The sequence below is a fragment of the Moschus berezovskii genome, chromosome 14, assembly GCF_049115385.1.
Source record: "Moschus berezovskii isolate FMDL1 chromosome 14, NW_MosBer_1.0, whole genome shotgun sequence".
Classification (NCBI taxonomy): Eukaryota; Metazoa; Chordata; class Mammalia; order Artiodactyla; family Moschidae; genus Moschus; species Moschus berezovskii.
In genome coordinates this window covers 19069470-19096525 of record NC_142473.1, presented here as the reverse complement: position 1 = coordinate 19096525, position 27056 = coordinate 19069470, and the positions used below count along the sequence as shown (strand labels likewise).

Below are 27056 nucleotides of genomic sequence, written 5' to 3'. Positions count from 1 at the left end.
GCGCCAACTCTTGAGCAAAGCTCTCAAGACTGTTTCCTCTTGTGTAAAATATTATCAGTTCTTTACAAAGTTATTATGAGGATTAAATGAGACCGTATATGTGAAAAGACCAAGTACACACATAAGGGGTTTCATTTACTTTTAAAAACAGCCAAAGTTATTAATCAGTTCCTAGGGAAATAGGGTCAAAAAGCTGGATCTTGAATTGGGGAAGCAGTGGAAATTTAGCTGTTGGCTGCGTGTGGTCTGACGGGCCCTGTCCTTCATCTCCCCTGCTACTGCTGCTGCTGCTTGCTCACCAAGTCTTGTCTGACTCTCTGTGACCCCATGGACTGTAGCCCGCCAGGCTCCTCTGTCCATGGGATTTCCCAGGCAAGAATACTGGAGTGGGTTGCCATTTCCTTCTCCACTATCTCCCCTACTACTACTACTACTAAGTCATTTCAGTCGTGTCCGACTCTGTGTGACCCCATAGACGGCAGCCCACCAGGCTCCCCCGTCCCTGGGATTCTCCAGGCAAGAACACTGGAGTGGGTTGCCATCTCCTTCTCCAATGTGTGAAAGTGAAAAGTGAAAGTGAAGTCGCTCAGTCATGTCTGACTCGTAGCGACCCCATGGACTGCAGCCTACCAGGCTCCTCTGTCCATGGGATTTTCCAGGCAGGAGTACTGGAGTGGCTTGCCATTGCCTTCTCCGATTATCTCCCCTAGAGGTCACATATTATTGAGAATGACAGACTCTAGTCATCAAGAAGCTGGTTTTTGCTGATCTCCCAGTACAGCTGGGGGCTTCCCAGGTGGCACTAGTGGTAAAGAACCCACCTGCCAATGCAGGAGCAGCAGAAGATGTGGGTTCCGTCCTGGATCAGGAAAATCCCCTGGAGGAGGGCACAGCCACCCAGCCCGGTCTTCTTGCCTAGAGAGTCCTGTGGACGGAGAAGCCTGGTGGGCTACAGCCTATGGGGTCACAAAGTGGTGGACACGGCTGAAACAACTTAGCACGCATGCGTGCAGTATAGCTGGACACATGGCACAAAGGGACAGTTCTTGCCTTTGCTATGAGTTTTTCTGTAATTAGTGAGCTAAGAGAAATAGAAAGTTAAGGCTCTCCTTGGAATACCTTGCACAAAAGACTTTGTCCCCTCTAGCTTTCCCAAAGGCTACCTTACATTTCTACTTGACAGTCTCACTATCACCTCATTACACCTGTATACTCACCCCCTCCTCCCAAACTCTCCTTCCTCTTTATTTCAATTAGCAACAGCACTATTCTCTGGGTTTTCTCAGGCATCCAATCAGACTCATCACTGTACTGCGTATTTCAAATCCCTTCTTCAGTTCAGTTCAGTTCAGTCACTCAGTCGTGTCCGACTCTTTGCAACCCCATGAATCACAGCATGCCGGGCCTCCCTGTCCATCACCAACTCCCTGAGTTCATTCAGACTCATGTCCATCGAGTCGGTGATGCCATCCAGCCATCTCATTCTCTGTCGTCCCCTTCTCCTCCCGCCCCCAATCCCTCCCAGCATCAGAGTCTTTTCCAGTGAGTCAACTCGTCGCATGAGGTGGCCAAAGTACTGGAGTTTCAGCTTTAGCATCAGTCCTTCCAATCGCCCAATCTCAAGCAACTATCTCAAGAAGGCAATTATCTCCCTCAGATTGTGGTACAGAAACCATGGATCCTAGAAATCAAGTTACTTAAGGTCACAAAGCTTAAGTGAAAAAGAATAAGCTTTGAATTCAAGCTCTGACCCCAAGTTCAATGCCCCCTTCCCCATTCTACCTCACTATTTTTGGTTAATAAGAGATAATAGTGAAATTAATTTTCTTATTGCTGAGATCACAATGGACAATTTCAAAGGTAATAATAACTCTATATTTTGCACAATTTACACTATTCCATTAATGCAATATTAAGTGGTTGTAATAAAGGTCACAAGAAAACTGTGGGTCAGGAAGAAATAAGAGGGAAAATGACTCTTACAACAATGCTGATATCTTTCAGAATGCATATCCAATAATTAACAAACAAAACCTACACAAGAATGATTCTTGAATATTCAATTAAATATATATAAAAGCAAATAGTCAGTGTTCAGTTTTGCCAATTTTATTGAACCAATAAAATTCCTACTAATAACAATGAAATAAATTTCTGCAAGTATAAATGTGATACAGTTTAACAAAACCCATTGTTCTGTACCTATAAATAGATTTTCAAAATGTCATAAAAAGTGCAGTTATGAATTGTTAACATGTTAATACACAGTTGCTTTATTTCAAATGTGTTTGCCTTGACTCACCAACAGTTCCTTCTGTAGCTGTTCAAATAATATTACTCATCCCTCCAAAAAAAAAAAAGAGGCATTAAAGCACTAGAATATTACACATAAACTGATCCATTGAGGTCAGCTTTAGTCAGAATTGTAAAATCAGCAACATAAGAAAAATAAAACCTAGTTATACATACAAAAAGCTTTCATGGGTTCTATACTCTTCTTAACTGCTGACTCATGTGGAGGGCATAAAAAGGTTTATATGGTTAACTAACTTAAGACTACATCTACAGCAGGGTCTGATTCGCCAGAACAAGTTTAAAGTGGCTGTTTATCAAGTTTGTTGTCTTCAGAATTGAAGCTATAAATGTAAGATCGCCATTTGACACTGAAAATTGTGTGAATCCTAAATTGCATCAATGATCTATTTGATAAAAGCTTATTCTAATTGAAAACCTTATATAGTAAGAGACTGATAGATATATAGCAGTCTTAAAGATCACGTCATCCGCCTCACATTAGTCCAAAGTCACGTGCTTCGTAAAAAAGAAAAAAATTACAGTAACAAAGCACAGGACTACAAAGGCAAAACATCACAGCTTCTGATTATATGGAATAAAAAGTACCAAGGAACGCAAAAAGATAATTCTGTATTAATACTGATGAATTAAAGAACTATAACAGACATTTCACAGCATGCTACATATATCACTCACAACTTAAGGATAAAATGATGTCTAAAATTGAAAGATAAGAAGTTGGCAATCTGATTTCATGTGCAATTCAGCTACAAAGTCTTAATATATACATTCATGATGTAGCTGCCCTGCAAAACCAGGTTCTTTTTTAAAAAGAGAGATTTCAAGTTCAAATCCTATTTCATAAGCTAAAGGATACATCCAGTTCTTCCATGACCAGGAAAGTTATTTTCAGGGTTGAAGGAGCTAATCCAAGTAGCAAGGCCATGTTCCACGCTGACCTGACAGGGTTCTGTGTAACCTTGCTCCAACTGTGCATGTGGCTGTGAGCATTCTATCAGCATGGAGAAGATGCCAAACTGGCTTGTGGTTTGCTTTCTGTGTCTATCTTATCTGACTGAAAAGAGCAGATGTGAAAAGAGGAAGGGAAAAAATGATATTTTATTTCCAGGGAAGATATATGGATGTAAAGGGAATATCTGCACTAGGTACAGAGTTGGGATGACCTCCCTTGGTGAACAAGGGGAGCATTTAACTCTTTCCCTTTATTTTAGAGAATCAGTGAAATTCAGGAAGGAGAAAACAAGTCTCAATGCTATAAAGGAAATTTCTTGGCTACCCAACTGATGAAATTTCCTTGATCCTACTTTTTGATCCTTCCTTATCAGATTTGGGAATCAGTCAACAACTTGTAAAGACTGATTAACTTAAGAAGGAGATGGATAATCAGTTTCATTCAGTAGGTGTCATAATGCATAAACTTAAGCTAATCAGGATTGACAAACAATACTTTAGCATTAAAGACTAGAGAGTCTCTCTCCTTTTGATTTTTTTTTATGAAGTTAAACTGAGGAATGCAAGAAAATAGACTGCTTTAGCAAGTTTATATACTCAAAATTACATTTATCATAGCTAGACTTACTAACATTTGATGTTGTACTAATAGCTGTAAAATAGGGTGTTTGTTCTAATGGCCATCCTATAGTATGAATTCATTACTTCAAAGACTTCCACAAGCATTGAAAAGAATCAGGTATTCATCCCCCAACCGCCCCCCCTCCCCCCACTGCCCTCATATTCCTTCTTTTTCAACTCTGGACCTCACGGTGGTGCACTCATAATTAATTTAAAACTAGAAGGAACATTTTATAACATATGATTTAATAAAAACTATTCCTTCAGGCTCTATTTATTCAAGTCTCATTTTTTTACTAGGCATATATTCATTTCTGAGCCCTTAAAGGTATTTACTGGACTCTGTTTTCGAGTTGGGTTGTTCACAAATGGGCGTGGAAGGCACCCGGATACCACTATAGATCATAATATTTTAATCTGTACTTTCAAACAGGGTGGGGTTTGTCTTCAGGTCATACAGCTGTCTACAGACGAACATGCCCCACGTGAGAAACCTGACAGCGTTCCTCTATGGACCGCGCTAAGCAGGCGCTGGCCAGACCGGAAGTGCTGCGGCTTCTTCCCCTTCTGTGCGCTCCCTGTTCCTGGATGATACTGCCTGGATATCCTGGAAGTACCGCCGGGGGAATAAGGACTATGAAGGAAGTGCATTCCCTTTTCATCTCACAGCTCATTTTCCCCAGGGAGAAACAGGGTAGGAACAGGGGTTACAAGCTTAGTCTAATGAGGGAAGCTTGATCAAACCCTTAGGTAGCCAATTTTGTGGTATTTTATCTATATTATAAATCCAGTGGGCTTCTGTGATCCAATGGGACCACCTAAACGCCATTTATCGTATGTCCTTCTATTGGAAATACATTTCAAGGCCCAAATGACACCCACAAAACAAATGTCAGAAACACCACCCATGTCTATGCCAGAAATTTCCTGTTCCACTGATTGGTTACAGATTAGTCTGGACTGCTGGAGAATTTTCACTTTACATTCAAATAACTTGGACTAATGCAGGTATTTACTACCTAATATAGATCCAGGTTAGGATGGCATTTCAATCACTTTAAAATCCTGCTAAATGCTAAATTCTGCATGGTAGAAATAGTTTGATTTCTTATCATGTATAAATATAAAGATTCCTACTTTGATAGAAGGCAAAACTCTTCTATGATTTATTTAAAATATGGAAGTAGTACTTCTGAACAACAGAGAGTGAATCCATGAAAATGGTTGGATACTCTGAGTTTATAGGCTCTTTGGGGATGAGGTAGAGGAGAGCAAGATATTCTGGCAGCTGGGAAAGGGCAGAACAGTACGGGATAGACGCGATCACACGTGGTGCTACTTAATTTCTGGTAGGGATCGAGGGCAAAGGTGAGCCAAAACATGCTTAGATGATTGAGGGATTTCAAGGGAGTTGGGACAAGTCATATTCCTCATGACTGGAGAAAAAGTAACTAGGTAAAGCAAATGCTGGTGATGATCGGCAGGTGGCTGGTGATGTCTGGTTTGTCTGGTTTGTGATGTCTGGTTCACACCAAGATGGGCCGAGGGGAGGGGAGGAGAGTGAGCATGGTTGAGGCTGAGGCACTTGGGAGGAAGAGCGAGCAGGCAGGAAAGGAGGGGGCTGAATGTAGGCAGGAGCTCCCACAACAGGAAGGGCTCCTTCAGATCACATGTGTGATGCTGAGGGCAGCCACGCTACTAGAGTTATGGTCCATGTGTTCTTTGAAAAACTCTTCCTTCCTCACAGGGCTCTGCCTCGACAGGTACCTCTACCTCTGCGATCATTTCACTCCAGCTGTTTTTGTTCTAGGTCTTACCTGAGCAGACACTACTGATGAAGCCAAATTAGCATGGAAATAAGTTCCACATGGAGGGGGCACTGGTTCTGCTGACTGAGATGAATACATTCATATTACAGTACTGTTTTAAGGAAAGACTAATTTGATTCTCAGTCTTCAGATGGATATAATCGGGAAACAGAGTTTATGATGATGGCCACCTAGAATAGGTTTTGACTATGAAATTAGGTAACTTAAAACTCAGTCTGAATAGAGGAGCCACATATCTTTCAGTTTCCTGTTAAATTATACTATTAGCAAATTTCATATACTATTTATATAACATTATAGTTGCATAATTTTCACTCCATGCAAGACCATCTATTTGCATAAAAGAAGAAAAAGCCCCCCTAGATAATGAGTTTAAGGTCTTGCTTTCCAGAAGAATGATTTAGAATTGTCTTTAAAATGCAACATAAAACAAAAATGAAACCTCATTTTACTAGCACAGTGCAAATCATTTTCATAACATGCACTGAAATTTATTTTTTTCCCTGATTAACTGCCCTTAGAGTTTAAAAGAATCTTACCACCATATAGGCATGTACTCTGCACAAAAATGGTGAACTATTTTTAAGTACACATTTTAAACTGCTGGTTGATAATTTCATTTTGCTGTAGCATAAAAATTTAAGATTTTGGATTTAAAAACTCTGTAAGGTGGGAAAAAAGTTGCTCAAGAATAATGTTAACTAGGTTTTAGAAGCATTTGAAATCTTTAAGGGACTTTATAGCACAATTAAAATAGGGGCTCTGGTTCAAATATGATTTTGATATAGAGCTGACATTGAGAGTTCTATTCTAAGACAGTCTTGTGTTGTTATTATTTGGGTTTAAAGCTATAATTACAGGCCAAGACCATGCCTCAGATTCCACATTAGCCATCTTTTACTTAAAAAGGTACCCCAAATGGGAGAAAGGTTCTTCCTGAGACTGAGACAATATCCTTAGCTCAAAAAAGTGAAGAAAGTTACAAGTTGTCCCATCTCAAAAGCCTGCTTTCCTCTAATTATCATGAGTCCATCTGAGGAAGCTGAATCCGAAGGATTTAAGGAGGCACCTGTCTGGCCACTCCCACAGTCAAGGGACTGGGTTCCCCACTTACTTTCAGAGAGAAGAGTATTTGGATTTTCTTAAGGTGATCCGAGAAAACTGAGCATTCTAACTCTAGCAGGAAAACTCGAAATTCGAAAGTAAACAGAGAACCATTTCAAGCATATACATCAATGGATTATTAGACTAATTTGAAAATAATAAGCAACGGAGTTAGGGACTTCACATTCACATGTGCTTTTTGTTTTTTTCATGTACACGTGCACATCTCAGTTTGGCACAATGTGAGCCCAAGGGGTAGGTTAGCAGATCGTATAGTCACATCATGACACCAATTGAACCAGAGAGCTCTTTTAAAAAATATCACATTTTAATATAAAAAGCTATACTATAAATTACTACATAGTAAATTCAATACTCTGAAAATATACCACCCTGGAAAACCGCATCGGAATTTCAAGTTTGCAGTAGCTGAAGTTCACAGCAAACTCACTGTACAAACGGTATTCACAACCTAGAAGGCTGTGCAGGCTGCATCTTGGCAGGTGCTTTGGCACCTCCAAAGTCAATTTTTCTAGGCTGATTCAGTGAGGTTCATAAATATCTTGTTTTATTTTTGTTTATAGTTCCAAGTCAACTGATTTTCCTGATTAGCGATAAGATACATCCATGCTAAGCTAAAAAGAAACTCTGCTAGGAAAGAGATCTAGTAAAGGCACTAATAATATTCCCATAACCCAAACTTCAACTACTTACATTTCTGGGGCGGGGAATGCAAAAACAAAAACTAAGTGGCCATTTTAGTTACTTAAACCTTGTTTCCCCTTTTGGTTTAAAGCTCTTATGATGTTCTATGAGAATTTTTCCTCCTTTTCAATATATAAATTATTTTTCAACCTCTAATACAGGTCACCTGCACAAAAACAAAGGGATATTAGCTGAAAGAATTCTAGTTAAAAAAACAAAATGTCAAGAATAAAGGGTATCCTCAACTTGAAAGTTCTAAAATTAGGGAAGTCAAATGGACATGCGTGTTGTCATTCGTATTTTGCCATTCCCCTAAATACTTTCTTTGTAGTTAGTACCTATCTATATAATGTGATATGGAATAACATCAACATATGGTATATGCAATAAACGAAACAGACTCGATCTGACATGAGTTCTTTGAATAATCTTTTTAAATAAACCACCCTGTCTTTAAAAATATTAGCAGTTTTTTTCCTCACATGCAAGATTTCAAACAAGATCCTGGAATCTAACAATGCAGAACTACCTTATATTTATAGGTGTACAGTCATCTTTCTATTTTCTTACCTAGAACAAAGCCTAACAGAAAGCAACCTGATGGATTGTACCAGAAAAGGATGATATATGGAAGGGGAAAATGATTGACGAGAACACTAGCCCACAATTCTTTCATGAGAGGAAAGAAAAAGTTAAGTCCTAGATAACAAGTCTAAAATGCAATCTTTGTGGGAATGCTAACACAAAAATTTAACTATCTTCTTTACTGTGAAAAAAAATGGATTTTTTTAAAAAAAAAATAGCATGTTTGTGTAAAATTCAAGTCACCCTTAGTTAACCAAAAAGTGTTTAAGCAGTGCAGTCGTGTCCTACAGGATAGCTGTGAGCATCTCTTTAGGCACTTCACTGGTTCATTAACATAATACAAATTAAAGCTATAAATGTACAGCCTTGTGCTCTGTGAAGATAGTCTAATCAAGCAACATAAACCAATGCAAAAATGTGACTTTTGGGATGCTTTTTCCTCCCTTAAGACTTGAGATCTTTTTTAAACCAGTTGTCCAAAGAGATTGTTCTGGGAATGGGGACGCTTTGGCATTGTAAAAGGAACATTGTTCAACCCCAGGAAGGCAAAAGCCCTATGCGATAAAGAAATCTTTGAACTAAATTTCCTCATAGCTCTGTGGTAAAAGGACACTTCTGCAGTGACACACATAACAGGGGGAAAGTCTGCTGAGTCTTTCTCTCTCTTTTTTTTTACATATTGCACTCTTGTGTTGTTCAATCACATTAATGCATAGAAACACAATTTTTACCTTTGAATAATCAACTGTTTAACCTGTCGTAAGAAAAACCGTGGAAAGTAAGTTCGAGAATCCTAACCGGAAAAAAATATAGGCATATTAACCTTCCTCTGCTTACTGTAATATAGAAAACACTATGAGAAAAGAAAAATGTGCAAAGAAAATTTTTGGTCAGTCGTGTGTGGGTACATGTTTATATGTGCCAACTAAATGAACTGTAAGCAGTCCTGTGAGCACTAATTACTCTGATGACTGAGGATTACTGTCAGTGATAGAAAGGAGTGTGCATAATTCCACTTTGAATATATACATCTGATATGGAAAACGGAAGCTTCTGTTTCAGAAGAGAAAGAAACTAGCTGAATTTGGCATTTCAGTAGCATGCTATAGAATTCATCATGATTAATTTCACATTAAATTATGGACAATGGCTGTATCACATTTTCATGTTATTGCCAATAGCAGTAAAAAATAAAAAATAAAAAAAAATAAACAGTGCCTGACAAATAAACTCCTGGAGACACAGATGCGTGTCCTGTGAGCAGCTTAGTTCAACAGCGCATGCTTCTCCTCCACCAGGTGTAGGACACAACCTTAAAATTCTAGAATGGCCAGAGGAGGTCATTCATTGCTGAATTCTGATATCTGAAAAACAATTGCTCGAGCAGACTGTAAGCGCTTTTCCTTATTAAAAAAAAAAAAAAAAGGAAAGAACAAAAATACACATACACACAAACCCCAAAGCACTGAAGTTAAGCATTAACAAACCAGGTTCATGATTTATGATCAGTATCCAAAAACCCAACTATAAACAATGCCAAGTAGTGCTCCTCAGTATTATTTTTGCAATTGTTAGTCATGTTAAGCATCAAGGAAAAGAAAACACATCATTGCACATTACAGCCGCCCCCAAAAAACGGCTAAAACTTTGACACTAGAGAATTGAATAATGTTTGATGCTACATCACAAACAGCTTCTGATGTATATCCTATGTGAAAAGGTCTTTACACATATATGATATCTTCCCTGGGTGATGCTTCAGGTCAAATGCCGAGTTATGGCACGAAGAGCATAGAGAAGCTCAGCTTGCATCCGTGCTTCCATTAGAAGTAAATTGACATGAACCTAGAAATCAAAGTGTTACCAATTTAGTGACCATTATAAACAACTGAAAGAACTTTGATTTATTTCATATATCAGACATTCACAAATGTATTATAACATTAGGTATCATAATTTCCCCAGTTTTATAGACACACATACAGACACACTTGCCTGTGCATGTTTATGTGTGCACATGATGTAATACTCATAAGAAAACTGTTTATTAAAGAAATGGGATCAGTAAAAATGACCCCTAGAATCTTAAAAAGCCCAGTAATTTTCTTAGGATAGCTGTAAAGCCAGACAATCCTTTGGGTTATAAAACAAAAATAATTTTTGCAAATTACAGTTCTCCTACCAAAAAATACTTTCTTCCAGATGTAAAAGTTTATATGGCTGAAAATCAGCCTGTACTTATTCCTTGGAAGGTTCTTAAAAACATTTTTTACTATTTACAGGCATACCTCATTTTATTGAGCTTTTGCTTTAACGCACCACATAGACACTGCTTTTCTTTCTTTTTTCACAAACTGAAGGTTTGCGGCAACCCTGCATTGAGCAAGTCTATTGGCGTCATTTTTCCAACAGCATTTGCTCACTTCTTTGTCACATCTGGTAATCCTCACAACATTTCAAACCCTCTACCACAAAAAAGATTATGACAGTGAAGGGTCAAATGATGGTTAGCATTCTTTTATCAATAAACTATTTTTTAATAAAGGTACATATACTGTTTTGTTTTTAAAGACATGATGCTATTATACACTTAATAGGGTACAATGTATTATAAGCGCAACTTTTACATGCACTGCTGCTAAGTCACTTCAGTCGTGTCCGACTCTGTGTGACCCCATAGATGAAAGCCCACCAGGCTCCCCCGTCCCTGGGATTCTCCAGGCAAGACCACTGGAGTGGGTTGCCATTTCCTTCTCCATTACATGCACTGGGAACCCCAAAATTCATGTGGCTTGCTTTATTGTGATATTAACTTTGCTGCAGTGGTCTAGAACCAAACCCAGAATATCTTTGAGGTATGCCTGTACATGGGAGAAACGAGGGTGAAAATCTGAAACTTAAAGCAATCTGAAATTAGTATCTGGTAACTGCAGTCCATGGGGTTGCTGAGGGTCAGACATGACTGAGCGACTTCACTTTCACTTTTCACTTTCATGCACTGGAGAAGGAAACGGCAACCCACTCCAGTGTTCTTGCCTGGAGAATCCCAGGGACAGGAGAGCCTGGTGGACTGCCATCTATGAGGTAGCACGGAGTCGGACATGACTGAAGTGACTCAGCTGCAGCAGCAGCAGTTTATTGAGTGGTGACGAAATTTGGGTTCTGGGTTTTGTCCAATGTGGTATGTAAAGTAAAAGTTTAGCATTGGGCTTTGAAGTATTGGATCTGACCCTGAAGCTGGGAGATTGAGGGCAAGAGGAGAAGGGGGCGACAGAAGATGAGATGGTTGGATGGCATCACTGACTCAAAGGACAGGAATGTGAGCAAACTCTGGGAGATAGTGAAGGACAGGGAAGCCTGGAGTGCCGCAGTCCATGGGGTCGAAAAGAGTTAGACATGACTAAGGGATTGAACAACAACAACTTAGATACGCTTAGCTTGCCTAGAGTCTTTCATATACAGCTGTGAACAAGCATCTGGGGGAATTTCTGAGGGGGATACATCTCACCTGACAGGTTAGAATAAGCACCCACGTATCTTCAAAAGTTTTTACAAAGAAGTATGATATATTTAAATTATTTTGATATCTTTCTGCAGGTTACATATATCATTGGGTCTATGCTCTTGATGAGTAAGGAGAATTTCTTGATACCACTGAGTAAAGGGAGAAACTGTAATGCAAACTTATAAGCAGAGCATAACGGTCTATCAAGGAGAGATGCTGGAGGTAAATGGGTGTTTATCTGATGTGTGACTGGCTCTAAGACTTCAAGAAAGATTGCTGGGATCAAGGTCATAACATTCTCTATCAAAGTCATAGAGTTAATTAGTGAATATTAGGACTCTAAAAAGGTTTTCTTACTCTCAAGCTTAGGAACTGTGGTAAAAATGGAAGACTCTTGGATTTAAAGGTCAATAGACCCATGATTTAAGGCCATACTTTTCTATACTATTATACTGGTCATTTATTAGGTCTTAAATAAGGTTTCCTATATATGGATATTTCAATCAAAAAAATTCCTCATATAATAATATACTTGGCTTAAAGGTCTGCATTATATTGTCAAAACACTAAATTACCAAATTGGAATGAGAACTATTATTCTGATAGGTTAACTGTAAAATGGCTAGAATGAAAAAATCTCTAAATGAATATGTCTTCTGGGCCAAGATCCAGTTTTCAGATCCAATCTTTCAAAGGCCAGTGCTAAGCTTTTACTTTATACACCACACTGGGCAAAACACATAACCAAAATTTAGTCACAATTCAATAAATTTGAAATTTAAACCATTGTAAAAAAAAAAAACTGATGGCCAAATGATGCCACTTCCAACTTCTCTGATGGTGCTGATTTATTAATATTTTCACATTTAATTTTTCATAATCGTTACTCCTTACATGGAATATATGTCTATGTTAAGTCATGAAACACACCTTTTCTGAGTGTTTGAACTGACGCCAGTAACTGTCATACATGCGCTTGGTAGTCCTCTCAGGATAGCAGGTCACTGTCTTAATGTAAACCTTCAGGCTTCGTTCAAGTAATTGATTAACTTCTCCATAATCATAGTCATCATACCTATAAGCAATATGATAACAAGCTTTAGAATGGCAGAGTCAAAATTTCTGATTTCTAAAGTTATACCAAGACACAACAATTATCCAGTAATTAAATACCAAAAGCTCATTCATTAACTCATTTAAATAATAAATATTTGAGTGCCTACTATAAGCCATGTAGTTTCCATGTACTCCTTTAGGCACTGATGAAACACAAATGAACAAAACAGATAAAAATCCCTAGTCTCGTGGAATTTGAATTCTACTGGAGAAAAAATAAAAATGAAAAAGAAAACCATATAATATGTCCGATGGTGACAACTGCTATGGAGATAAAATACAGCTGGGGGCTGGGAGGAGAGTTGTGATTTTAGATAGAGTGGGCAGGAAGGTTTCTCTAAGAGATTGACATCTAAGCTAATACTGGGAGTAGGAGAAGGAGCAAGTGTGAAACCCTAAGGTAGGAGTCTAGGGTCTTAGTGAAAGTGAAAGTCGCTCAGTTGTATCTGCCTCTTTGTGACCCCATGAACTGTAGCCTACCAGGCTCCTCTGTCCCTGGAATTCTCAAGGCAAGAATACTGGAGTGTGTAGCTATTCCTTTTCTCCAGGGGATCTTCCCGACCCAGGGATAGAACCCGGGTCTCCTGCTTGGCAGGCAGATTCTTTACTGTCTGAGCCACCAGGGAAGCCCCTAGTGTCTCAAGGAAGAGGGAATAATCAATTATGTCTGATGCTACTGAGTAGGCAAAGAAGACACCACGGAGAACTGGTCGAGGCAAGAAGCTATGGAGACGTGAAGGGCAACCTCAGAAAGAGTAGTTTCGTAATTTTGCTGCTGTGCAGGAGTAAAGGCCTGACTCTGCAGCCGGTTCACAAGAGAACAGGCGAAAAGAAAATGGTGACAGTAGATATACAAAATGTTTTCAAAGGAATCTGCTGTGCATGGGAGCAGAAGTGTGAGGCAGCAGTCGGAGGGAAATTAAGGATGAAGAAAGGATTGTTTTTGAGATGATGAGAGAAATAAAAGCATGTTAACATATTGACAGGAAAAATCCGACTAAGAGAGTAAAGTTAAATATGCAGGAGAGAGAAGGGAGAGTTGCTGGAAGAGGGATCTTTAGATGAGAGGAGATGGGATTCTGTGCCCTAGTGCATAGGAGTGTAGATAGTTCATTCATAAGATGAGAGAATAACTGTGTAAACGGGCACAGAAATAGCTATGAGAGTAAATGTAGTGGTGGGAGCTTGTGGGCTTTATCTGTATTTTCAGTTTATTTTTAACTCAAACATAATACTTAGTTAAAAAAAAAACTCTGGGATTTTACATAAGCTTTATTTGGTAGCACCCAGCAGAGAAATATCACCATAATATTTATTTATTGCTTGAAATATAATAATATTTTGAATATAATATTAATTTATAACATGTATTGAATTGAAATCTATTTGAATTAAAATCTATTAGTGTTTATTTTTCTTAATTAGGTTGGTATAATATGTTTTAAAATGTGATGATTCCTTCTAGAATAGTAAATGGGCAAACAGCGGAGCTACTATTTACCATCATAATAGTATCTTTTAGGTAGAATATTTCATATTAGTTGACTTTTCCAGGAAATCTGGGATTTTTTTTAAAGTCAAAGTTATAGAAACCACTTTGCTTAACAAATAGAATTCTAATTCCATTCCATAAGGGCTTTGTGATACTATATCAGAAAGCATACAGTACAGAGTCAATTGAATGTATTCATGACTGGGGATTTTCTCTTTCAGCAGATCTGTCTCCATCAGTTCAGTTCAGTTCAGTTCAGTTGCTCAGTCGTGTCCAACTCTCTGTGACCCCATGAATCACAGCACGCCAGGCCTCCCTGTCCATCACCAACTCCCAGAGTTCACTCAAACTCATGTCCATCGAGTCAGTGATGCCATCCAGCCATCTCATTCTCTGTCATCCCCATCTCCTCCCACCCCCAATCCCTTGATGAAAGTGAAAGAGGAGAGTGAAAAGTTTGGCTTGAAGCTCAACATTCAGAAAACGAAGATCATGGCATCTGGTCCCATCACTTCATGGGAAATAGATGGGGAAACAGTGGAAACAGTGTCAGACTTTATTTTTTTGGGCTCCAAAATCATTGCAGATGCTGATTGAAGCCAGGAAATTTTAAAAGACGCTTACTGCTTGGAAGGAAAGTTATGACCAACCTAGATAGCATATTCAAAAGCAGAGACATTACTTTGCCAACCAAGGTCCGTCTAGTCAAGGCTATGGTTTTTCCCGTGGTCATGTATGGATGTGAGAGTTGGACTGTGAAGAAAGCTGACTGCTGAAGAATTGATGCTTTTGAACTGTGGTGCTGGAGAAGACTCTTGAGAGTCCCTTGGACTGCAAGGAGATCCAACCAGTCCATTCTGGGGGAGATCAATCCTTGGTGTTCATTGGAAGGACTGATGCTAAAGCTGAAACTCCAAAACTTTGGCCACCTCATGTGATGAGTTGACTCACTGGAAAGAGTCTGTCTCCATAGAAGTCTTCAAAACCCAGCTCAAAAAGGATGGTCTCCAAGAAGAGCTTTCCTGATTAGACCATTCAGTCTTATTCACTCCTTCACTCTCAGTCCTCTCAATTCTAACTTTCTAAATTTAGGTGCCACTAGTTTATTCTGACTTACAGTTTCATTTCAGTATTCTTACATGAGCTTAGGTAAGTTTTATGAGGACAGACTCTTATCTTAGTTTCATTTATACCCAAATTATACCATACCTTCAAAAACCAACCAACCAACCAAACAGCACTTGCTATAGTTATCTAACAGGATATCACGGGCTTCTCCCATGGCTCAGCAGTAATGAATCTGTCTGTAATGCAAGAGATACAGGAGAAACAGGTTTGATCCCTGGCAGCCTGTAGTCCATGGGGTCGCAGAGTCAGACACTACTGAAGCGACTGAGTACGCCTGCACAATGGCATATCATCTATACTTCTGAAAGGTTCAGTTCTTCCAGGAGGGATTCTCAAATGGAGAGTTTTTCCTACTGTCCCCAATGATTACTGATGTTTTTTCCCTCCTTAGTAAAATTTTACTACTGTATTTGTGCATATTAAGACTTTTAAACAAAGAAAAATGCTCTTCAATAAAACAGAATTAATTTTTTATAGTCAGGAGTCCACATGTAATTTTCTCCCCAGAAGTAAAAGGTAAGAGTCCTGTCAGAATTTTCATTTAGAATCATGTACAACTGTCTCTGTATGGCTTTCCAGGTGGTGCTAGTAGTAAAGAACCTGCCTGCCAATGCAGGAGACATTAGAGACACGGTTTAATCCCTGGGTTGGGAAGATCCCCAGGAGAAGGGCATGGCAACCCACTCCAGTATTCTTGCCAGGAGAATCCCATGGACAGAGGAGCCTGGAAGGCTACAGTCCTGGGGTCTCAAAGAGTTGGACAGGACTGAAACAACCTAGCACACACACACCACTGTCTCTATGACAACCATACCTGATTCCAAACATACAGTGAACATAGTTAAATAAAGCTCTGCGCAGCATGGTTGTGTCAACATCCTCATGGGTGGCCATAGTGTTATAGGTGAGATTGTAGACCATGCGGAACTTCTCGTCAAGAAGATGTCCAATATCAGAATAAAGTCTGTTCACCAGGGAGAACCCGTGATTTTCCCAGGTATAGTCCTAAAAAAATAAAATGTGTCACAAAATGGTCACTCTCCATTTAAAGTCTATGTTTTTGTGAAGTATAATCACTGAAGCAAGTGGAGATATTTCAAAGTCTGTAATCCTTTCACGGATTCTAAGTTTGTCACTTTACCAAGATTGCTTAACCAACACATCAGTTTGTAGACGGGATGGATGTACTATTTCCTCACTGGGTCTAGGATGAGGCACACTGGTGATAAACTCTGGCTACTTCCTGTGGTCATGTACTATGCAAACTATAGCCTCATCAGGAAGAACCCCAGAAGGCCCTGGAATATTCCTATGTGACTAAACCTACTCAGTGACACGGATGGCTAGCAGATCATCTGAAACAAGCACCGAGGAGTCTGTCTTCAATCTCACCTGCACTGTATTTATGAACCACATCACTACTGTGGCTCTTATCTAGCGATGGGGAACAGGTGGCCCTTAAGCCCATAATTATAGACATATGGCCTTTCTATAAAAATGCCTTATTATAAATGTGAACATATCGCTCAATTTCCTCCCTCTTCTCTCCAAAACATGAACATGATACTACTACCATGCAATAAAGCAAGTAACCACATAAAGCAGTTTCCTTTTGCTTTCCTGGGGTTGGAGGTAGAGGGGATGCTGAAATAATAATCCATCAACTTGGACATCAAATTAGACATGGCTGAAAAGTAGGTTAAATAAAGATATTTATAGGTTTTTTCAAAATGATCTATTAGTTTCTTTGGGAGTCAACTTATTCAACATTCCACAGTTAAAATGACAGTTTTTCTTCTCCAATTTCTCTGAATTAAAGGCGTCTCATACCTGAGCTCGGAATGTTGGCAAATGTTCCTCCCCTCGTCTGGCAAAGTCTTCATAACCAAAACCAGGGTCTTCGATATATCGGGAGACATCAGATGTTATAATCATGTCATCCTCAAAATCTAAGGACAATAATGAACAATCTGGTATTAAGGAAACTGTACAGAGTTAGAACAATGAATTAACTGCACTTTCTTCCAATTGTTCACTACAGCTTTTCAAGGATTTCCATGGTGACAATATTGACTACATGCCTTACATTCACATAAAATACCTTTTGCTCAAGTTTTGAATACAATTTCACTACTAAATACTGGCAACTGTAACATTTAGCTGTAGCTATTCAGGCAAAAAAATTGACTAAATCAAAATATCTAAATATTAGTTTAGCCAAAAAGTTCACTTGGAATTTTCTGTAAGATGTCACAGAAAAATGTAAATGAACTTTTTGGTTGACCCAATACAAACATTTTTTTTCCTAAATTTACCTTAAGAAGTTAAATTTTTTTAAAAAAAGGAGTTAAAATTAATATTCTGACAAATCTAAAACTCTAATTTTAATTCTATTTAAACAAATATTTCAGACTCTGGACTCAAAGGAAATAGTACTTTGTATATTGCCCCTAGGAGATGGACAGAAATAAAATACAGAAAATACTATGTTACAGTAATTGAACATCATTCTAATTTGAAAAGCAAAACACTAATAAATGCTAGTCAACTGTGTTACCAAGCTATAGAATAGTACACTTGTAGAAAACTTCAAACATTTTCTTCAAAAGACTTGAAAAACTATTCTTAGAAGCTCTAAATGGAATCCAAAATGCTTTATCATAATGATCAAACCAAGAAACTTGTTATAGGGAAAAATAAGTTTCTATTTCCATTTTAAAACACAGTAAATCTACAAAAAAACTTAGGCACATACTGAGTCATTTTTCTCTTATCTTTGTGTGACCAGCAAATTTAGTACTGGGAATGGTGAAGAGTAAAGAATGAAACAATTTATTTCCTAATTTATAAATGATGTAGTCTCTTGTTAAAATCAGAATATAACTTTCCACCAAGGTCTAAGACTTGCTGGTCAAAATTCACTTTAGAAGGCAAAAGTCCTTGCTCAAGCATCCAAGAAGGGAAAGACTGACATTCTAAAATACAGTTTCAATAATAAGAAAAGGGCTTCCCCAGTGGCTCAGTGGTGAAGAATCTGCCTGCCAATGAAGAGAGTACAGGTTCAATCCCCGGTCTAAGGGGATCCCACATGACAGGAGCAACTGAGCCTGTGTGTCTCAACTACTGAGCCTATGCTCTAAAGACTGAGTGCTGCAATTACTAAAGCCCGTGTGCCTAGAGCCCATGTTCTACAACAAGAAAAGCCACAGAAATGAGAAGTCTGAGCACCACAACTAGAAAGTGGCACTATTACAAGAGCCAGGACATGGAAGCAACCCACGTCCATCAACAGATGCTTAGGCAAAGAAGCTGTAGCACATATATACAATGGAATACTACTCAGCCACAAAGGAACGGATTTGAGTCAGTGATAGTAAGAAGGATGAATCTTTAAAAAACTTTAAAAAGAGAGCAGCCCCCACTCACCACAACTAGAGAAAAAGCCTGTGCAGCAATGAAGACCCAGTACGGTCAAAAACAAATAAAAAATTAAAAGAAATAAAACATTTATGTCCTTCAAGCTCTAGTGGTCTTAGAGGACCTTTAAAAAATCAATGTCTAGGGAATTTCCTGGTGGTCCGTTGGTTAGGACTCTGAGCTTCCACTGCAGGGCACCTGAATTCAATCCCTGGGTAGGGAACTAAGATCTTACAAGCTGCCCAGCATAGCCAAAAAAAGATAAATAAATAAATACTGTCTGTGCCATCTTTCACTGCCATTCAGCCCCAAATATTTTCTAATTTCCAGTGCAACTTTTTACTTCCCTATGAAATATTTAGAAGTATACTGTTTCATTTCTAAACATTTGAGAAACTTCTAGTTATTTCTTACTGATTTCTAGCTTACTTCTGTTATAGTCAAAAGTTATACCCTATAAAGTTTAAATCTCTTAAAATTTGCTGATATTTGCTTTATTAACAGTATATTGGTAAATATAAATAAAAATAAATATTGGTTGATATTGGTAAATTTTCTATGTGCACATGAAAATAATGGTATAGGTTGCAGTTTGGGATATAGTGTTTTATTTATGTCAGGTAAAGTATGCTAAATAAGTTTACTCTCTTTTTCTGGATTTTGTGTCTACCTACTTTTAGTTATAAAGAGATGTATATTAGAATTTTTCACCCCATGTGACCCCATGGACTGTAGCTGCCAGGCTCCTCTGTCCACAGGATTTCCCAGGCAAGAATATTGGAGTGGGTTGCCATTTTCTTCTCCAGGGGATCTTCCTAATCCAGGAAAAGAACTTGCATCTCTTGCATTGCAGGTGGGTTCTTTACCACTGAGCCACCAGGCAAACCCAAGTTTTTCACACTTACAAAAATTAATGTCTAAAAGTAAATACATACTACTAAATTTAATACAATGTTTGCATTTTAAAATATTGGCTTCCCTAGAAGGTTTACCCTAGGCTCATTACTTTCCTTTGTCCCACTTGTTTTCTCTGGATGATTTTTTATAAAACAATTCTTTTGATTTTAACTCCCAAATATATACTGATAACTTCCAAAACTTCATTTTGGGCTTAAAACCCTCTCCTGTTCAACCCTGGCTCTCCAAGTGTGCAGACCAGGAGTGTGGGCATTACATGAAGACATGATTGAAACGTAGCTTCTCAGGTCCTGATACAGACAGACTGAACAAAAAATCTGCATTTCAACAAGATTCCTCAGTGATTCACATGCATATTAAAGTCTGAGAGGCACTTGTAGATGTTTCCAGCCTGGAGGTTTTATAGACATCACAACTCAACATGCCACAAAGATGGCTGGTTACATGATCTTTAAGGCTAGAAAGGTCATCATGATAAGGCCTCTATCTACCTAATCAGCTTCCTGTTCACAATACCTACCTCATGTGTCACGTCCTAACAATGCAGAACCAATTGCTCCTGCACCCACCATCCTGTTTCCTCACCATTGTGTGTCGGCTCAGGCAGGTGTGCTATTTACCACCAACTCCCCACCCGCTAGCCACTGCTTGACTCCCTTGCACTCAAGTCTCTAAGGTTTAGCTCAGAGCCAAGTGGCTGGAGGAGGTCTCTCCCTAGGATCCCTTCTGTCCACACCCCTCATTCTCCATCACTGGCTCCATTTACTCCTCACATCCTGCTTCGTATTGCATTTCTTTCTCTCCCACTAGCAATGAGAGCCTGCAGAGGGCAGCAATCACGTCTCATGTAGCCTGGAAACATTAGTGCCTACCACCCTGCTGAGACTATGTGGAGTACAATAAATGTCTGTAGTATGAATAGCAAACCAATAACCAAAACGCTTCTTTATATTTGGGATTTCCTGCTGGTCAGAAGTTCTGAGAAATCATTATTAAATATACTCAATTTGGTAGATAAAATCTTTCATAAAAGAAATCACTGGGGAAATGATAAAAGAGGGATCTTGCTCTTCCTGGTAAAATTTCTGAAAGCTATTGGTCAATGTCATATTTAATATTAACAAACCAGTCATGGCCAAATCAATTACCCTCAGGATTTATGAGACTGACTAACCTTACAACTAGTCATTCTGAAGCCCTCTTTTAAACCTACGGAGCTCTACTTTAAAAATAAATGTTATGTAGATTGATGACTTGGAAGGGTTTAAGCTTTCAAAGTCTACTGACTCCATGCTATTTTAATAACATGTACTATGTGGTGTTTAATATCTTTTAAAGTTGTAATTGAAAAGTTTCCCTCCTATTTCAAAGTCTCTCAGAGTATTAGGAAAAGAAATGTATTTTAACGACTAAAGCAAAGAAGTCTTCTGATACAGAAAAGCCTAACTTTTAATACAGGATGAATTCCTCCAAATTCAACCTAAGAAAATGACCTAAATAATATATTTTTATATAATTCCAAAGGTTTCTGCAAAGAAATGCAAATTCAAGTGCAGTGTAACTTTAGAAATAATCCGGAAAAAAGCAGCAGTGTGAGAACAATCCTCCCACATGCTCCACACCCACGAAAAAGGAAGAGATATTTCTTACAAATTACATCTATTGAAACAGGATTCTACTTATCATTAAAAAAGTCACATAAGTAGGATGGATTAAATACTCTTATCTAACTTTATAGGTAATTGGTCTGCTCTGAATAACATTTTATCCAGGATAAGAGCATGAACTACATACACAGCTGAAGTACCTGTCAATTGGATCTGAAATATATTCAAAGATGCAGCAACACAAGAGGGGAAGCAATAGCATCAGCATCAGGTAGAGGAGAACTAAATAAAAGGAACACGATAGTGGAATCATTCCATTATCCGTATGGAAAATACTGAAGGTGGTCTGAGGTGGTCAGTCAGGGTTCTAAGGACAACAGGGATCTTCCTGACCCAGGGATGGAACCCGGGTCTTCTGCATTGCAGGCAGATTCTTTATCATCTGAACTACCAGGGAAGTCAAAGGCAAAGACAGTGAAATAGAAAATGCACCTGAATGAGGAAACGAATGGAAAGTATCTCCAGAGACCACAAACAGACTTTCTTTCTTCTCCTTCTCAAAGCGAGTGGTCATTTCTTCCTGAGACGCCTCTTCATCTTCCCTTTCTTCTTGAAGCCTTTTCATTCTTTCCATTAAGGCCTCTAGCTCACTTAGAGAATCGACAATCTGGAGCCAGAGAAGACAATATTGGGTGTTATTAAAAGTTGTTCCGGTAAATGTCTCCATCTCCCAATGTCACCTTATGTACACTGGCACTAGCATAGTCATTAATCTCCTAAGTGGGCTTTCCAGTAACTCCAAAGAAAATTATATGGAAAATCAAACATTTTCAGAGGTATAGTGTTTCTGCTTCAGCTATAAACACAGAAAGTTTACATGAATGGATTTATTTAATCAATAATTCTACTGGGTTGGTCAAAAAGTTCATTCAGGTTTTCCCTTAACAGCTTTCAGAAAAATGCAAACAAACTTTTTGGCCAACCCAATACAACAGAATTTGATATATACTAGATTATATTATCACTTGTTTCTAAAACTGGGGCAGCCTTACAAGCCTTATGATTTGTAACTGCTTTAAAAGCCTCCTTAAGACAATTCAGAACTTCAGCAACAGGTTAAATTTTTAGGGTAATAAAAAATTATACAAAATATTTCAAGCATATAATATCCTGTTTAATCATGATTTCTCCAGATATTTTTAATGTAGCAAGTTTAAAGGCAACGTAGTAAAGAAAAACAGTTAAGAAAACGAACCCCAAAGTTGCTGCCTGTAAGGGATGCATTCTCTATGTTGTTGTCATTAGCGAGATCACACACACAGAAGTTGTTGACTGGTATTAGCCTGAATCCATTGGAGATTTCTGGATCTCTTTCTGGATTGATGCCACTACCAAAAACAAAGCTTGCCAAAGCATGATAATGAGCCAGTAGGACCACAGCATGTACCAGTTCAGGCAGAGACCAATTATTTTCTCCAGTTTTGACAAGTTTCTGAAATGAGAAAGCCAATCAAGAATAAAAGTGAAAATCATAGAATGTTACAAAGCAATTTTAGAAAGTATGGAAAAATGTATAAAATTTCATAAGTCCATTTATAGTAATAATACTTAAAAAATTCCATTTAAACTGTTTCATATATTAAAGATACAGCTTTGGTCAAACAATATTACATTAAACTTATCAAAACTAACAACAGAATTACATTGTGGCTTCTCTGAAATTCCTTATACATATAATGGAGTTTCTGTTTCCAAAGCACTTTTCTATATTATGCTATTTTAAGAAGGTATTTTAGAGAATCCAAGAACACTGACGCTAGAAGGGACTTTAAAGTTTCTCTAGCAAGACCATTCATTTGAAGGTTTTAAAGGTAGAGACTCTACCTTAAAAATAACATAAATATTTAATTCAGTAAGTCAACTTTTAATTGTCTTTTAGATATTGTTTCTGACAGAGGAAGAACCTACAGCAGATGTAGACACTGTAGAAAACTACCTCACATTTGAAGGGACATTTAAAGAAAATCTGCTCTATTTAAAATGGATAACCAACAAGGTCCTACTGTACAGCACAGGTAACTCTGCTCAATGTTATGCAGCAGCCTGGATGGGAGGGGAGTTTAAAGGAGAATGAATGTGTGTATATGTATGGCTGAGTCCCTTTGCCATCCACCTGAAACTATCACAACAATGTTAACTGGCTATAATCCAATACAAAATAACAAGTTAAATAAAAAAACCAACAAAAACAAAACAAAAATATCAGAGTACTTTTTTTACATGCTATTTTACTGGACCCTCCAGATGAATGGGCTTCCCTGATAGCTCAGTTGGTAAAGAATCCGTCTGCAATGCAGGAGACCCCAGTTGGATTCCTGGGTTGGGAAGATCCACTGGAGAAGGGGAAAGCTACGCACTCCAGTATTCTGGCCTGGAGAATTCCACAGACTGTATAGTCCATGGGGTCGAAAACTGTTGGACACAACTGAGCGACTTTCACTTTCACTTTTTCCAGATGAATGTTGGAATCGTAGTGAAGCCATTAAACTCAATAATCATTACAATTCCAGCTATTAATCCATTTAAGGTTTCCCCCATTAATCTTTATCTATTAATCGATCTCTCAGTGTGTGTATGGGGGTCTGTTCTCAAATCTAAAACTTTCACTTGGCTCACTTCACACTTAAAAACTAAAACCAAAAAACTGCTTTTGCTTTACTCTCCATTATTTAACTACATACAAATTTAATACATTACCAAAAGCTCAGGGGGGAAAAAGGAAAAATCAATCATATTCTACCACTTTAATGTAACTTTTACATATCTTCTTTTATTTTTAAAAGTATAATTAAATAATCAGAGTATATATCAATTTTTCTCTGCTTTTCAAACTTTTTGAAAAATCTGATTTTCATGAGGCTCCACTGTCTTCAATTAATTATATGCACAGGCATATTGTAGCCCAGAACTACATTTCCATTTCCTTACACATTTACATTGCTTCTAAATTTCTTATTCGCTACTATAAATAGCACTTTTCTGCTATAGCTATTTTCATATTTTATAAACAAGCCCTAATAGATAATACAAATCTGAGAGTATACAGACTGACAAAAGCTAAGTTTGGTTTAACTGGACAAATAACTAACAAAATGAGGAAAAAATAAAACCAAGGACATTTCCAATGCATTAGAAGAAGGGATCGTAAGTTCCTAAGGCTTCTACTGATAATGATTTAGCTGATGACTCCTACTAACTGAATAGTGCCAAGCATGGTGCTAAGCGTTAATTCAACAACCTCATCATGGAGGCTTTTCACAGATACTGCTTTTGAAGGGCAAGTGCTCCAGTCAATCACAGTTCTCTTTCTTACCTAAGTTCTAGTCTCTAGAGGCATGTAAGTATATACACACCAGTTGGCAAATCACTTTTATTTGCAAAATCATTTTTTCAAAATCTTAAAATTATGAAATATTAGAACTGCAAAAGAGTTTAGAACTCAATTAATCTAGGCGTCTCATTTATAGAAGGGTGAACTACCAAGGCCCACAAAAGTTAACTTACTAAAGGTTACCTACTTTGTAGTTAAGAGTTAAAGACTAGAACTTAACGTATGTTATCCTCCTAATGCATTTTCTTTGTTCTGCCTACTGCTTGAAAATATAAATCAACTTTTCTTATAGCTATGTGCTAATTACTGATTAATTAAAGAGAAGTGGACTTTCTTGGTAGCTTATCTGGTTAAGAATCCACCTGCAATGCAGGAGACCCCTGTTCAATTCCTGGGTGAGGAAGATACACTGGAGAAGGGATAGGCTACCCACTCCAGGATTCTGGCCTGGAGAATCCCATGGACTGTATAGTCCATGGGGTCACAAAGAGTCGAACATGACTGACTTTCACTTACAGAGAAGTATTCATTTATATTTAACTTAAACCCACTGACTTACCTTTTCTACACATTTTAATACACCATTTTATTTTTCAAATTTCTAACACGCAAGTATTTCAAATTAAGTCTTAAGCAAAATACTTAACTGAAAATAACTCTAAGAATCATTAGTAAAATTTCTTTCTCCCTTAAAGAAATACTCAGTACCTGAATGTGCTCTTTTGTGATCAGCCAGGGTCGGTGTGCTAACAGCTTGTTTATTTCATTAAGATTTTTCAGTCTTTGTGGTACATATTGCAAACCATTCAACCATTCAGCAATACCTCCTGTCTTTAAAAATTCATCCACATGCATGTTTATTAAGTAAGAACACTGATGTCTAGCTGCAGCCTATAACACAAAGAAAAGAGTTGGTGGATAGAACAGTCATGGTATAGTCTTATTCTACAATTACTAAGACAGTCATTTAAGTTCATTTTTATAGCTAATAATTCTTTTCTTAGAGAATGCTCTTCCTAAAACCTTCATCAAAATGTTGTCATAGATTCTTGAATCAATACATAAAGCTGATACTTTATAAAAGTAAATGTCACATGAAGCTAATTACTTCCTCATCTAGAAGTGGTAAGGGTCAATCTAGAACCCATTTTCTATTTATGTGAAGGAAGTATATGTTCATTTCATTAATGCAAGTGATAGCAACTGTATTCTATTTAAAACTCAATAAAATCTCATTAACTTGTACCAATTCAGAATATATACAAGTTTGAGTATTTTTCTTATTCCCTTTGAGATAACCGTGAATCAGGCTTATCTGTGCCCATCCTCCTATTGAGATGAAGGTGAAGCTCACTGACCCTTTCTTTCTTCAGTTCAGTTCAATTTAGTTCAGTTCAGTTGCTCAGTCGTGTCCGACTCTTTGCGACCCCATGAATCACAGCACGCCAGGCCTCCCTGTCCATCACCAACTCCTGGAGTACACTCAAATTCACATCCATAGAGTCGGTGATGCCATCCAGCCATCTCATCCTCTTTCATCCCCTTCTCCTCCTGCCTGCAATCCCTCCCAGCATCAGAGTCTTATCCAGTGAGTCAACTCATCGCATGAGGTGGCCAAAGTATTGCAGTTTCAGCTTTAGCATCAGTCCTTCCAATGAACACCCAGGATTGATCTCCCCCAGAATGGACTGGTTGGATCTCCTTGCAGTCCAAAGACTCTCAAGAGTCTTCTCCAGCACCACAGTTCAAAAGCATCAATTCTTCGGCGATCAGCTTTCTTCACAGTTCAACTCTCACATCCATACATGACCATGGGAAAAACCATAGCCTTGACTAGATGGATCTTGGTTGGCAAAGTAATGTCTCTGCTTTTGAATATGCTATCTAGGTTGGTCATAACTTTCCTTCCAAGGAGTAAGCGTCTTTTAATTTCATGGCTGCAATCAGCATCTGCAGTGATTTTGGAGCCCCCTCAAAATAAAGTCTTGCACTGTTTCCACTGTTTCCCCATCTATTTCCCATGAAGTGATGGGACCAGATGCCATGATCTTTTTTTTCTGAATGTTGAGCTTCAAGCCAACCTTTTCACTCTCCTGTTTCACTTTCATCAAGAGGCTTTTGAGTTCCTCTTCACTTTCTGCCATAAGGGTGGTGTCATCTGCATATCTGAGGTTACTGATATTTCTCCCGGCAATCTTGATTCCAGCTTGTGCTTCTTCCAGCCCAGAGTTCCTCATGATGTACACTGCATATAAGTTAAATAAGCAAGGTGACAATATACAGCCTTGATGTACTCCTTTTCCTATTTGGAACCAGTCTGTTGTTCCATGTCCAGTTCTAACTACTGCTTCCTGACCTGCATACAGGTTTC

The 27056-nt window shown here is 38.2% G+C and overlaps 1 protein-coding gene across 2 annotated transcripts in view; it reads right to left on the bottom strand.

Annotated features, from left to right (window-relative positions):
* Nucleotides 1-2093: 2093 nt before the first annotated feature.
* Nucleotides 2094-27056, bottom strand: part of SESN3 (sestrin 3) — an 85852-nt gene continuing 60889 nt past the window's right edge. For both annotated transcript variants that reach the window (XM_088842898.1, XM_055422916.2), the window contains 7 exons: nucleotides 25394-25576; nucleotides 22550-22786; nucleotides 21787-21961; nucleotides 17183-17301; nucleotides 16167-16357; nucleotides 12547-12691; nucleotides 2094-9956 (listed from right to left, as the gene is read on the bottom strand). In XM_088842898.1, coding sequence (XP_088699024.1) covers nucleotides 9870-9956; nucleotides 12547-12691; nucleotides 16167-16357; nucleotides 17183-17301; nucleotides 21787-21961; nucleotides 22550-22786; nucleotides 25394-25576 — 1137 coding nt within the window. In that variant the 3' untranslated portion in view covers nucleotides 2094-9869. The remainder of the gene's footprint in view (nucleotides 9957-12546; nucleotides 12692-16166; nucleotides 16358-17182; nucleotides 17302-21786; nucleotides 21962-22549; nucleotides 22787-25393; nucleotides 25577-27056) is intronic.